This window comes from Lates calcarifer, linkage group LG1 (assembly GCF_001640805.2).
Source record: "Lates calcarifer isolate ASB-BC8 linkage group LG1, TLL_Latcal_v3, whole genome shotgun sequence".
Classification (NCBI taxonomy): domain Eukaryota; kingdom Metazoa; phylum Chordata; class Actinopteri; family Centropomidae; genus Lates; species Lates calcarifer.
Window position 1 is genome coordinate 6,829,220 of NC_066833.1, and position 15,409 is coordinate 6,844,628.

Sequence of the window (15,409 nt, forward strand, 5' to 3'; positions counted from 1 at the left end):
CTCTCAACCAATAATGTAATAGCTGCCAATAATGTAATAATTTTGGCCATTTTAAATGTAATAAAGCCAACAACATAATAACTTGCCAGTAATGTAAGAACGTTTTTGAGTCAATAACATAACATTTTGCCAATAATTAACAATAAAAAAAGTTATTACGTTATTGGCTGGTTATTTCGTTATTGGCCTAGCATAAAAAAATCCTTTGAAAATGTAATAACTGCAGCCAATAATGTAATAACACGTAAACAGGACTGCATTTCTTGTAAATAAAAGATTTTTTTGCAGTTTTTGTGCAGTTTGCTCATCAAAAATAGGTATAGTGGATGGCATAGTTGTCATATTCATTCATCAAAGATAAGTACTATGCAACACTCTCTCTCCTTAATTATGGTTGCAAGAAGTTGCAAATTTGACAATTATTTGTTGTAAAAAAAAAACAAACTTTATATAGGAATAATAATAATAGGAAATACTGATTTGATTAGGTTTTTTCTGTTTGCTTTTGACAGCATCCTCACTTTACCTTTAGTGCCTAAAACTTTTGCACAGTACTGTAGGTTGGGGTGGAATGGTGCAGACAGTTCACGGAATAAGAGTGAGACTTGATTGAATGTCCCAAGCATTGACATATCTTGCTTGAGAGAAAATTCAGTAATTCTTGATAAGATCTCTGGAGGTAGGTATTGAACTCCAGGCTCATTGCCAGGATCCTCAACCATGACAAGCAAAGGGTAGTGGTCAAATTTGGGTGCTGCAAAATACAATATTTCCCTGCGAATGTGCAACATTTCTACATGGTCTCTTCACAACTTCAACTAATTGCACCTCTGAGCCATCCTGTATATATATGTGTGTGTGTGTGTGTGTGTGTGTGTGTGTGTGTGTGTGTGTATATGTCACTTTCTATCCAGAAAATAGAAATAAAAAAATGATACATATATTATTACATTATTGGCTGCAGTTATTACATTTTCAAAGGATTTTTTAAATGCTAGACCAATAACGTAATAACCAGCCAATAATGTAATAACTTATTATTATAACTTATTATTATGTTATTGGCTCAAAAACTTTATTACATTATTGGCAAGTTATTACGTTATTGGCAAGTTATTGTGTTATTGGCTTTATTACTTTCAAAATGGCCAAAATTATCACGTTATTGGCAGGTATTACATTATTGGCTGCTACACACTCAATTTTTGGCTCAAAGTGTTGCGAAGACTTTAATCTTCTGATATTTAAATCTGTTAAAAATGTTTAGGAGATTTGTGGTGTTTTAGTGAGGGTGATTACTAGGGGTGTAACAATGTACCGTGTCATGATGTTACTGATGAAGTGAGCTTTGTGTGTGAGGTAATACTTTATACTTCTGTGAGTGATTGCACTGTGTGCCATACTAAATAACACTGATAAAAGAGGAATTAAAGTGAGTAGATTTGAACTGCAACTTTCTCATCTTCCCACAGCCTCTGACAATGTAACAGCATCTGGCTGTTACAGGTTCTGTTCAGTCAATCTGTAGACCGCTCGCTTTCCCAGTTAAAACTAATCAGCAGACTGAGTGACTGTAGCGAGTCGATCCCCCTCTCTCTCTTATTCCTCTTGCATAATTGTTTTCTCTGACAATTTTTTTCAGACTCATCATCTGTAACAGCTGTAATTCTCAGCTGTCTGACTTATTTACCAGCAGAACGTGTTACAGCAGCTCCACAAACTCCTGCAGGTTAAACTGAACTAACCAAAGACTCTTAAGGCTTATTAACTCTGGAAACACTCACTATACACGGACTGACACACTTGCTAGCTAAGCAACATAATTAGGCTAAACTATCCAGAACACAACACTCTAAAATACCATTCAACAAAGATATCAGTTGTATTCAATGGAAACATAATGTACCAGGAGATAAATACTTCCTTATATTATGGCCAATACGGTATCCTTTGCATTGCAGTCTGCAGAATAAGATAATAACAGCAAGAAAGATTTTATTTTTACATTTGAACTGGAATTTAGTTTACAATAAGGAAAACACTGCAAGAAACTGGGTTTTGTGGCAACAGAAGATTTTTATGTTATTATTTTTTTTATTAATTTTATTATTATTTTTGCAGTTTATATTGCTTAAGTATTGCTGCAGCATTCACACTGCAAATACATACATTTTCAAGTTAAGTTTCTTGTTTAACTGTAAGATATCCTGTTCAATACATATTTTTCTTGACAAAAATGTTTTAAAAAAATAATGTTTTGGTATGTTTGGAAGGGTATATTGAATTTATTTTATATATTGAATTTATTTGTTTATTTATTTTACATTTCAGTAGGTTAGCTCTTAGAAATCCAGTATCTGGGGGAAAAAGCAGGTCTTGACCAGTTAAAGTCAAAAATAAACATTAATTTGAACAATGTTTTTAAAAACAATCCAGTATCCAAGGATCTTGTCAAAATTTCAAATTTTCCTACAAACTGTACAAATTTCCTTAAGCTTGATGTTAATGTTGCCTTAGAGAGGCTGCCACTATTTAAAGACTCACTTTATAAATTACACTCATCAGCTCTTCACTGAAACACACTTATCCATCATACAACCTTCTGTTTTTACTACATTTTTCACTTAAAACAGAAATTGCACACAAGTCTAACACAGATTCCTGTTTCCCTCATAAGATCATCTGGTCAATCTTAGATCTTAAGTTTTTTGCAATGACTATTCTGAGATTTTTTTTTACTCTGTTGTCCAGGTGGCTGGTGATAGCTGTGGGTTTGGTCAGAGCTTACCTGGCCAGAGGAAGTTACCATGGGCTGTACTACTCCATAGAGAAGCCTCTTAAGTTCTTTCAGACTGGAGCTATCCTGGAGGTGAGATATGCACAAAGAGCTGGGGGATGTTAATAGAATCAAATATCGCAACACATTTTGTCAAATACAGTAGACAGCTGTCATTTCTCTAATGAGCACACAACATCCAGTTTATATATGCAGATATTGGGAATGTAACCATCATTTTTATTTTCATTAATCCATCATTAATGTTAACATTTGATTTATCTGTTATTAAAGTATTTAATCTACCCACTGTCAGCATTTGGCTGTTTGTGTTCATATTGCTTAATGGATAAATTGATTAGTGAAAATTTGATTTACTTATTAATCCTTGACTTTTTTAACTGCTAGAAAAAGCATCAAGTCATTAAAAGCTGGATGAGTGTTGGATTCAGGTCTGGATGTGCAGTGGATTTCACAGGCCTGTTATCTATACAGTGTTTGGTATGTCCTCTGTAACATATCAAACTGGTATGTTGGGCTGACACACGTGTCACATAGGGCAGAGGCTGGGCAACATGAGGTGTTCTAGTTATCCTGTCCAGACACACTGTAGACTGTAGTTGAGTAACAGGAGACTTAGTTTTGTCTAACATCAGTATCTTCCATTCATGAAATAATCTGTGTACAAACTGAACATTACAGGCACTGTGGTATTAAGTTGATCTTAGCAGTGTAAGTTTGAGAATTAAAAGTGTATTAACACACACATGGCACATTATTTAGAAATACCAAGTCAACTTTTGTGTTATGAATTTCAGTGTATTCAAAAAAATCCTTTTAGGTATGCCTTGAGAAATATTAATGGGAAATTAATAATGTTTAAAACTAGAGTAGTTTTGCCACATTAATCCAGGAATGCATGGAAAAGAAGAAAATATAAACCACAAACCATACATACAAGTTACAATGAGCTGTCCTGTGCTCTTTTCCCAGAGCCATACTGAGAAACTTTCTGTTATCTTTTCATTTCACAGATACTGCACTGTGCTGTGGGTGAGTCTCTCTTCAGCCTACACCTCACCTACACTGCTCTCTTGTTACCCAGTAAAATCTCGGTGTCAATATAGATTGACTCATATTCACATTGTGCTATATCTCTCAAATGTTCATTTAAGATATCTGTAATTCCAGTTTGGATATTATGATTTAAGTACTTGTGACATTAGGTTGTATGAAACCATTTTTCTAAAATATCTACACTAAAGATGAATTGTTGAGACATGAATTCCATATATCTCCACTTTAAATATAACTATTCGCAGCCAAATTTATTATACGGAATCGGTTAAATTTAACAAAGACATACTGACAGGTGACAGTGTGCAGGAAAAATGTGGAGCACATGCTCCCATGCACAGCAGGAGGGCTCACTGAATGTTTTATGAAGATCCAAATTATGTGAGTCATATATTGCTGCCTTTGCAGTCACCAAATCTTACCCAAACCAAACACCAGAGATTTAAGTCAAATTATACAATTCAAATTACATTTAATGATAGTCAAAAAGTCCTTTTAAGATAATCGAGAGGCTATGAAAAGAATTATGATTCAACAAATCTAATTTTGAGGTAGTTTATCTTTAGTTATCATTGCAACAGGTTGAAATACAACTTGATGTATCAGTCTAATTAAAATGAAGCTGTAGATATCAAATGTCAAATAGTTAAAATTATGCAGGGGTCTTGTTTTCTCTCTTGAGACCACAGCTATTCATTGCCCTGACTTAATATAATTTGTAAAGCTTTGTGCTAGCCACATCATGTACAACTAGTTTGACTATTCAGAATTATAACTGAGAATCTGAAAGTATAATTTTGACTGATCTAAAAAAAAAAATGATAGATGGCCAGTTGTCATTTGGTTTGTTTGAGGAGTAGCAGATATCGTAGTTATTATATATATCGATATTGTAGTTGTATCTCAGATGTACACATGTATAGACAAACAGAGCCTTATCATATTTTAAGTGTTTGGCAAAGAGAGAGCGGAGAAGCTGTTGGCTCTCATGGTGTCAATGTGATGAGGAGATAGCAGCTCTCACCAGCTGCCTCACCGTGGTTCACAGTCCATTCCATTATCTGGGATTTGAAGCTAAAGCTGCTGACCTTTCCACTGTCCACTCAGAGTGAACACACACATGCACACACAATAGATTCCTCTCTGGTGGCCAGTAAAAGCATCGACATTCATGAGTGTCTTTTTGAGTGGATCTGTCTGAGAGCTCATACAGTATTCATCAAATCATTCACTGTAAACATTGTAATATGTAATATAGTTACTAATAAGCAGCCTCAGTTTTAGTCAGTTTTAAAAACCTCACCGGCAATGTAGCTTTTTCCCAATTTTTCAATATCACTTCCACTATTTCCTTTTTTCACATGCTTTTAGTGAATATTCTTTTCAGAGTCAAGCAATCCATTCCTTGATAACCATTATTTTTATTACCTGTATACCTACACATAACTACACACAATGTCTTTTCCAATTCTTTTTCAGCTTTCTATTTTTATTTAACCATTTGTAAGGGCTTGATGAAAATTGCATATTTACAATTTACAACTGTGCGTTAGAAACAATATTTACTGTGGATTGAATATTTTTGGCTGAAACTCAGTTCTTTCAGTGGTCAGTGCCAGGTTCCATAATGATCCAGTGAATTGAAAGGGGTCATCACTTGTTGTAAAAGAACCAGGGCTCCTAATAATTTGTTCATTATTAATGAATTCATATGGTCATTTTTGTGCAGCAAAGATTAAGACGTCCTCCATCCCCATTTATTAAGTGTTTGTCCTTTGTGTCATATCCCAGGAATTGTACCATCCTCTGTTGTCCTGACCGATTCCAGGTCATGTCCCGGGTCTTCCTCACGTGGGCCGTCACACACAGCAGGTCAGGGTAAGATGGGTTTCCCTCTAGTCACTACATTATACAGCCTGTCTAATTCACTTAGTATGAATCACATAGCAGGGTAAATAGTTCCATGACTTCATGTTCAAAATTGACCAGTTGATTTACTGTTTGCCCTGTTAATAGATTGGATTGGATTAGTTTGGAGAGGAGGAAATGTGTAAGTAACGTCAGATGGTCTTGCTCTAGGGTGCAGGAATGAAAATGAATGAAATTTTATTAGAGTGAATGAACATTTGTATTTTATGTTTTAAATGTTTTGTTTCTTCTGTGTGTTTCTGTTGTATGATGCTGTACTCACGTTTTTCTCATCCCCTTCTATGTGAATGTGTATGGAAACTGTGAGTGTGTGATGAGGGGAGTGCCTTTCTTTTAACATCATATTTGCATTGGTTTTAACCTAATATCTGAGGATAGTGACCAGCAGCCTGCAGTGTGATCTGATCTCTGAGCTTCTTGAACAAACAGCATGGTTCTGTGATGAAAAGTCTAAATTAGCCTACAATAGAGTAACTACTGCAGCATGATGCAAACCTGTCTGTTCCTCAGTCCCCCTCCCATCATCCTTTGTGTGTTTTGCAGGTGCAGAGCGAAGACAGTGTGCTACTATTTGTCACAGCCTGGACCGTCACAGAGATCATCCGCTACTCTTTCTACACTTCAGCCTCCTCAACCACCTGCCATACCTCATCAAATGGGCAAGGTAGGAAAAACCCTAACCTGAGAGTGGTGTCAGAGGAGGAGACATTTGTGTCTAAGTGAATATTATAGTGAATTTCCAATTAAATTGGATGTGTGACTGTTGTAGACACTTATAGCTATTTGTATATACTAAAACAATGAAAAGGTCAAAGAGGGCCCTAAAAATCACAGCAGCACATCATTCTTTGAAGGCATTACTCCTAACACTGATTAGGTTTTTTTTTTAACAAAAAACCATCAAACCTACACAAAATGTGCTGTTTCCACCATAAAATCTCTTTGTCTGCCTGATGGGTGCATCTACAACCAAGGCAACAGTTGTTAAGTGCCTTCTTCCCTGCGGTCTTTGTTGCTAGCAAATGAGCCTGTCGCTATATTTAGGGCCCAAGCAACCAAGGTTGTGAGGACCCTATTGCATTCCAAAAGATTATTAGCTCTGATTATTATTATCATAGCAGATGAATTGCCTTTTTGAGGGCCTAAACATGCTCAAAAACTCATGAAAGTTTGTACACGAGCCATTATGGGTATAGTGTAAAATGACTCTATAGCGCCCCCTGAAGACATTCAAAAGCACCTCTCCATTGGGCTCAGGTGGACAAAATTTGGAATAATATAAATTTAAAAAAAAAATGTAATTAATTTAATTTTAATTGCTGTAACTCAGCAATAATTTGTCCAACCTTCCCCAAATTTCACAGGCTTGATAATGGTCCTGTCCTGAACACACCCACATGTCAATATTTGTGTAACGTTATAGCGCCACCTACTGGCAACAGGAAATGACATATTTAATACTTTGATGCGCTGTTACTAGCAGTCAGGAACACCTTAAGGCCTTCATGATGCCTTATTGTGAAAATCGTAGTGATTTGTTGAAGGGCATGCCTGTGGAGCCGTGCGAATCTTGATGTTTTGCCAGGAACCAGGAAGTTGATTTAACTCATTTGTCCGATCTGCGCCAGACTTCTCATGTTGACAAGGGTTGTTTAGTTAACATATTTGAAATAATGAAAGTCTTTTTTATGCATTCCTGTGTTTGTTGTGGTCGCTTTAAGAAACTGGGGGAGTAAGTGACAGGGAGCTATGTCATGTGACCAGAAACAAGGAAGTAACCAAGCATGTCTCAGGAAGCTGTTGTTTTATTCATCTGAGTTGATCCAGTGACATCTGCATATATCTTATGCCTTTGGTAGCATTGTGGGTATGTGCAAGTTTGTTTTATTCTTAACTACTGTCGCGGATCATTGTTTTGGGGAAGTGTTGTATTTTGTGAAGTTAACTGCTAGAAAGCTACTGCGATGGCTATTCTCAGTTTCTACACTGTTGCTAGACCATTGTGAGTTCATATGAGCGTGATTACAATTAAAAATTATTTTTTACAGTTGGTTACATATTAAAATGTTATTTCATGTATTATATGATATTATAAAAAAGACAAGTAAAATACTTAAAGAAACCTGTCACAGAAAGATTGAGTCTATTTACATTGTGCATATCTGTATGTTAAAAACAGGCACAGTATTGATTATGTTTTTTTGTATCTTGTTTAGTTTCACGCTTTCCTTGCAACTTCAATAAACCTGTGGACAACGGGAAGACTGTCTTCAGAGTCTTGATGTTAGGAAGGCGTTTAGCTGGCTGTCAAGTTATATACAGGACACATATAATGAGGGCAGCACAAGGGTCCTGTCCTGAGTACATCTATATGCCAATATTCGATTATGAACATATGGGCGTGGATGTGGGTGTGTGCCTGGCAGCAACTCAAATTTTGATGTCTTGTCTTGAAGTAGGAAACTGATATAACTCAACACAACACACAGGTATGAAATTTGGCACAGTTATGTAGCATACCAAGACTTACAAAAAAGCCATCCTCTAAACCCAACAGGAAGTCAGTTATTTTGACTTGAATATGCAGACATGGCTTATTGTTTGCCATTTGGGGATCAGACTCCTTCAATTTTATCATACTGACCTCAAACTTGGTCAGGATACTCTTAAAAAGTTTGTGACTTAAAGTTATCAAAAGCTTTACAGAATATTGAAGGGCGTGGCCGTGGCGGCACCTCAAATTTCACCCTGAAACAGGAAGTTGCATTTAATTTGCTCTAACTCAAACATACTTCGTCCAATCTGCCCTAAATTTCACAGGTTTGAAAAAAGGCTTGTGCTGAACACATCTACATTCCAGTATATAGGTATAGTCATAGTGCTACCTATTGACAACAGGAAATGATGTGTTTCATCCAAGTGTGTTGATCTGATTCACCTCAAATGTGGCCAGACAAGCACTAATATCACAAAGGTGATGGCTGCCTTTGTCCGTGATGGAAATGTGCAACTGATGGCCGCAGTAAGTGACTTTTGGCTCATTTGTACTGAGTCAACCTGTGGCAACCCCACAGCCACAGGGTTGCAAGGGCCCAATCAACGCTGCTTGCAGCTTTAATGGTATTTGACTCAGTTAGAGTTGCACCCTGAGAGACAGAAAAATTGGTCATGCACCTGTGGAAAATCCAGTGAAGGATCAGAGAAGACAGTCACTGGGTTGGGAGTGCTCGCTTAAGAAGAGACAGAAGTTTCTCTCTTTTATTCTTTCTGTAGAAGAAAAGCACCACAGTGTATCTCTCATATTTAATTGCAAGCTTGATCCCTCAAAAGTTCTAGGATTGAAAATTTAGAAGCATGCCTGCAGTCGCACTATTGTATCCTTTTTATCTGCATTTTTATCAAGCAGCACATCATATGGTCTAATATTTATATCACAGTATATTTAGAGTTTGGATGTCATAATGTAATATAGTTTCATTTATTTGCTCCACTTTGGGATTTTTTCTGTGGTTTGGCAGCCTTTTCATTATTACTTTAACATGTGTCTGTCTGTTAGAATGGGCACGATACCTCAACTTAAATCCATCGTTATGGTGTTTAAAAGTCTTATCAGTGCATAATTGAATAACTTGTGTCAGAGCCTGAGCACATTCTCAAACATTCCTCATACTCATACTATGTTTCTAGTAATGCTACCTCAGGCAACAACTTTTTATTCTCCTCTGCTCCATGTATACATTTTTTTTTAACCAAACCTTATCTGAACTGTGAATGAAGTGCTTTTTTAGACCACTTCCTTCATCATTTCATTTGGATTGTTCTTCACCCACATTTTTTAGCAGGATAATGTGTTTGTTTTCATGGAAAGCATAAGTGTATGTTCAAATTTTTACAGATATTTTACAGCATCATTGCTTAAATTTAGAGCTGCGCTGGCTAACATAGAGTATGTTGCACTGATGCTTGTGGCGCAAACAGCAAAAAGTTAAATCCATATCATGCATATCTCCCTCAGTGTTTTGCTATTTATACCAGCTATACTGCCCACCCCCTTGTTGCAGAAATAATGAAAAATGAAGCTGTATGACTTATTATTTCTCTCCCTTTCCTTCTCTCTCACAAACCCCTGTGGCTGCAGGTACACCTTTTTCATTGTGCTGTACCCCATGGGAGTGACTGGGGAACTGCTGACTATCTATGCAGCCCTGCCATATGTGCAGAAGACAGGCCTGTACTCTGTCACTCTCCCCAACAAGTACAACTTCTCTTTTGACTACTACACCTTCCTCATCTTAATCATGATCTCCTACATTCCCCGTAAGTCAACAGGCAGATGTTACTTCTTTCCCCTTTTGTAGTTACAATGAACATTGCAAATGTGCTTTAAATTACAAATATACAGTGAAGAGAAAAAAAGAAAAATTGGAGACATTTTCATAATTACAAGATCTTTATGTCATAATTTAGAGAAAATGTAACATGGCCTAAAGATGTTTTGAGACTGAACACAAGGGAATGTCTTTACCTGGCATTATTCTTTTGAATTTGACCACTGATGGAGATTGTAACTAGAAGACAGTCCCTCCATGTCTTTTCTTTGGTGCAATTTTGTAGAGGTATTTTGCAAAGTTCTAAAAATCCAGTTGTTGTTATTGTTTGATGTTAAAGTTTCTCATCCTGATCTTCCTCTGCCCCCTCCCCAGTCTTCCCCCAGCTTTACTTCCACATGATACGACAGAGAAAGAAGGTGCTGGGCCATGTAGAGGACTACAGCAAAGTGGAGTGAGCTGAATAGTATTCAGACAGATCTCATTGAGGGGGAAAAGAAACCAAAACAACCAAGAGAAGAGGAACTAATCATGTCTGCTTATTGACACACTAAACCAGTTTTCAAACTGCCAGAACTGACCTGGCAGATGATCCATTTATCAAGCAACATCATTTTTTTCCGGCTGTTGTCTGGTTGTATAGATGCTCACAAATTATGAATGAACTGGTGTTATTTATTTTTTTTCTTTTTCCAATGAACAAACTGCAGTTAATTTTGTATAGTCAGAGAGCTTGCAGCTACTAAGGAACTGTATTTTGACTTGGATACAGTTGAGCTGCTAACTAACCAGTGAGCAGAACTCATTCACAGCATTGAACTAATTCATGTACGAATAGAATCAGTAACCTCCTTTCCAAAAGACACTATAAAAAAGCCCAAATAGATTTCTCACTTCCCTACGTCTCATCTTTTTAATAAGCAGTTTTCCTTTACTACACTGTAGAAAGTATAATGTGAAGACTTGTGTTACAACTAGGTTGTCTGTAGGTTTTGCATCTACAGTGTGTTTGTTGGTGCAAACCGTGGGTCCAGATTTTTTTTTCTTTCATTCATTTCAGTCAAAAGCTTGGACTACATTCCTAATTTAGTCCAATAAACCTTTTTTTCATTCTGTGTTTGCATGGTGTTCTATCTATTTATTTGGTGTTTGCTCAGATGTTGTTTTGACTTGGGTCTCAGTTGCATTGTTAGCGGTCTGACATTGATTATATTGACTCGTTGAATGCTTAAGTTCCCCAAGTTTCCCAGTGATGATTGTGAGTTCTGTCTTTTTGTTCCTCATAGTTTGATGTTTACTAACCTAAATCAAGTTGTGTGAAGAGACAAGTCATGTTTTTCCTCTCATACATCCATCCAAGTTCCTCACCTCCTTAGGTGATTGCATTTTCCTTTCTTTTAATTATTTAAAGTAACTACTTTTAGCAATTTTAGCTCAGTTAAAGTGATACCTTGCAAACCATCCAAATTAAAAGCTCACAGTCTTCAGTCCTCTCCCATCTCTAATTAATGAAAGGGTCAGTATGTCCTGTAAGCGGAGATTTTAAAACCTTTATCACAAAACAATTCAACATCATGACATGTTATAATATTACACTTCAGCAAAAAAAAACAAAACAGATAACACAACCTACAGTAACAACAATCAGATTAAATAAGCTTTGATATGTAACACAATCAAAATCGAACTGTAGCCCAAATGTGTGTTCGATGTTTAACTTTGTGGACTTTTATTTTAAGATACAGACTGATGTCGCTATACTTTAGTACATAAAAGTGGTGGTCATTAATTAGTATAGAGCTATATGGGCTGAAGTACTATTCCTAAGAGACATGTCCGAGTCAACATGGAAATAGTACTTATGAGAAACAGACTTGGTATTCATTCAGTTAGTGAGTTTGTAGTCATGCTTTTTCAATAAGGTGAATTTAATAACACACAGAACAAAGAGAGAACTGTGAATCAGAATAGTTCCACCTTTTCATTACCTGATGAAAAATAGGCCCATTTTTCATTTGTAATTGTCATATTTGATGTACATTCCACAGTGTTTTGTTTGTTTTAGACTTGTTACTTTTGTTACATTTTGGAATGGTAATCCTGAATGCATGGTATTTTGTTGGACACAGTTGCAGCTGTATAACACCAGGCAGAAAAGCATTCTAATACTGCCATCTTTTAGTAAAAACTAAACTGTAATTCTGCTGCACCGCTGTCCTTCCGAGTACATTTCTATACCACTGCGGAAAGCAAGAACCTCAACCACTTGAGGTCAGCAAAAGCAACATCACCACCGCTTATGTTGCTCTTTAAATGGTCTGTTCAAAGTATAATATTTTTTCACATACCCCTCGTGGTATCTATCCGTACAGATAGTTTTGGTTTCATATGACACCCAATCTCATCTCTTGAGATTTCTGTTTCAATCATAATATATTGGACGGGAATGGAATTTAGTTTTGGTGCTCACAGCATTGAAAAATTACATTCAAGAAGTTAAAGAGGAACATCTATTTTTAGAACCAGTCACTTTGGATTAATCATTGCCAAACTTCCATTTAAAGAGCTGAAAAAATGTACCTGTCAAGCAGAGCAGCAATTAATGCCTGTGATACTGACAAGTCATGTCATTTTCATCTGTTGCTGTTGCTGTCATTTTCATCTGTTGCTGTCATAATCTTTTAACTATAATTCTTTAATGTTTGAGTACATAACTAACTTTAGCATTAATTGTCTTGAAGTGGAGGTAGTAATCTCAGAGAGGGATATCTCAAATATGTCTTGACAAATCTTAATACTTTTCTACTAGAGCTAAGTCAGAGTTTTTTTGTAAACTAGGTGAACTGACCCTTTAATGTTTCTTTAAATTGTGCTATAAGAGGCTAATGTCCATCAGTTTGCATCTTTTAAGCAGCTTGCCTCTTTGTTCAATCTTCCTCCAAAGCACACCAGTTATGTTGCTCTTTCCTGCTGTCATGATCATAACACTCTTTCATTCTGTATCAAAGTGAGCAGCCAGAGCCTGAAATGTCAAGTCTAACCTTTGTGCTATTTTTTTTCTCCATGAATGGTTTTGAGCATGATTTGGGATACTTGATGGAAATGTCTTGCAGGAGTGCAAGTGCAGCTCATTGTAAAACTGCATGAAAGATGAAATCTGGATGCCTGGAATGATGATCTTTGTTATAACATGACTTAAAAAAAGAAAAGATACAAAAGCATGGCATATGTTACTCCACAACTGGTTCTACTTAATAAAGTTTTGATACAAATGTTTTGCATGGGGCCAGCATACTTTGAACAGGTATGGATACTGAGTATATATTTACAATAAACCTATAATATGAGAAGAATACTCAATATCTTTATATATTACATATACTGTGTGTAACTGACATGCACTGATACATGAAACATTGGTGCCCCTGAGTGATAGTGCACTTGTAATAATTCAGGGGGGGGACAGTTAATGGTTTCTGTGTGCCTTAAAAGTAGAGATGACTCATTTACTCATGCACCATGTAATCTGGGTGGGAACATTATCTGTTGTACAATTTAGCTGTGCTAGAAGCTTCATCAGATGTAAACCAACTCTGAAATATCTTAAAACCTATTAGCCACACTGCCCTGCATTCAGACTCTAATGAAAATGAATAGATAGATAGATAGATAGATAGATAGATAGATAGATAGATAGATAGATAGATAGATAGATAGACAGGGAAAAATGAAAAGAAAAGAACTGGTAAATTACAAACCAAAAAAAAATATTAGTTCAAGTGGACATCAAGCAGAAAGATACAAAAATACTGAACCCTACATTTTCCATCATGCAACTTGATTGTGTCTTTTTATTGGACTGTCTGTTGATTCAACCATCCATCCATCACTCTTACATTATTTGGGGTTAATTACTAAAACTTGCCAAAGCTCCTCCAGAACCAGAGAGGACATTATACCACTTTTTTCAGACAATGAGTGTGCAGGCAACAGGTTTTTTTTTTTTTTTTTTTTTTTTTTTGGTTTGTTTGTTCTTTCTTTCTTTCACCACTAGCTTTGTTATTTTAACAAAGCTTTTATGACCATCCATATGTATTTCTCAGTCTCTTTATTGGATACAAACAGAAATATGGGAAATATATATATAAATTTTAAAAAACAACAACACAATTTTAAGAACAAAATTGCCTCTACATGCAAAAGTCAGTATTTAGTGTGACTTCCCTTGGTGCTAAGCACATCTTGAGCTCTTTTGGGGAGACCATCTTGAAATTTTCTGAAGTAGTCTTCTGGTATGTTATACCAGGCTTCTCTCAGCACTTACCAGAGTTCTTCAATTTAATTCAGTTCAATTCAATTTTATTTATATAGTGCCGAATCACAACAAAAGTCATCTCAAGGCACTTTTCATATAAAGCAGGTCTAGACCATACTCTTTAAAATATGGTATTTACAGAGAGAGACCCAACAAATCCCACCATGAGCAAGCACTAGGCGACAGTGGCAAGGAAAAACTTCCTTTTAATAGGCAAAAACCTCGAGCAGAACCAGGCTCAGGTGGGGTGCCATCTACTTCGACTGGTTGGTTCTTCTTCATAGATTTAGGCTGTCTTCTGTTTCTTTCTCTGTACAGGTGATCCTATACTGTCTCTATAATATTCAGGTCTAAATTCTGTGGAGGCCAGTTCATGACTGTTTTCTCTTCAAATATGATTTCACCACATTAGCAGTATACTTGGGATTGTTATTATGCTGAAAAATAAAACCATTCCCAACTGGACATTTTGCAGGAGTGTTGTCACATCGTCCATGTAGCTTCTTAGGGCTGGAAACACTGTCCTGATTCTGCTCTCACTCCTCAGACCATCTGTCTTGCACCAGTGAAGATGATTTCAAAGACTGTTGTGAACAGGATGGGTGAGATCAAACAAACCATTGCTTTTCCCTTCTCAAGCTGCTTCCAACCAGTTGTGATTTCCTGGGTTGTGTAGGAGACATAGAAGTTGTTGAAGTAGGCAGAGACCAGGTTTTTGATGCATGTGCAGTGGAAAGTGTGCTCTTATAACTGTGATATAACTAACAATGACAATAAAGAACTGAATTGAGTTGAATTGAATTGAATGCATTGAATGCAGGCATGTGAAAGAAATCGAGTGCGAAGGTGATCAGCTGGTGTGGAACAGATTCGTAGGCCAGATCTAACCAAACCATGTGGAGATCTAAACTCCTGCATTTGGCCCTCTGGAATTGTTTCCAGATCATGGCAGAGTGAAGTGAAGACACTTATGTGAGGCTAATC

At 36.5% G+C, this 15,409-nt stretch overlaps 2 protein-coding genes and 1 pseudogene across 14 annotated transcripts in view; 2 read left to right on the top strand and 1 right to left on the bottom strand.

Moving 5' to 3' along the window:
- The window catches only part of stam2 (signal transducing adaptor molecule (SH3 domain and ITAM motif) 2), a 50,833-nt gene that overhangs the window by 22,564 nt on the left and 12,860 nt on the right, over window positions 1-15,409 (bottom strand). The window lies entirely within an intron of this gene.
- LOC108897097 (very-long-chain (3R)-3-hydroxyacyl-CoA dehydratase 2) overlaps window positions 1-15,409 on the top strand; it is a 78,916-nt gene that overhangs the window by 2,264 nt on the left and 61,243 nt on the right. Inside the window, 1 exon segment of the mRNA XM_051069772.1 lies at window positions 2,752-2,869. Within this exon segment, the coding sequence (XP_050925729.1) occupies window positions 2,752-2,869 (118 nt within the window).
- On the top strand, window positions 5,685-10,996 carry LOC108897096 (very-long-chain (3R)-3-hydroxyacyl-CoA dehydratase 2-like; annotated as a pseudogene).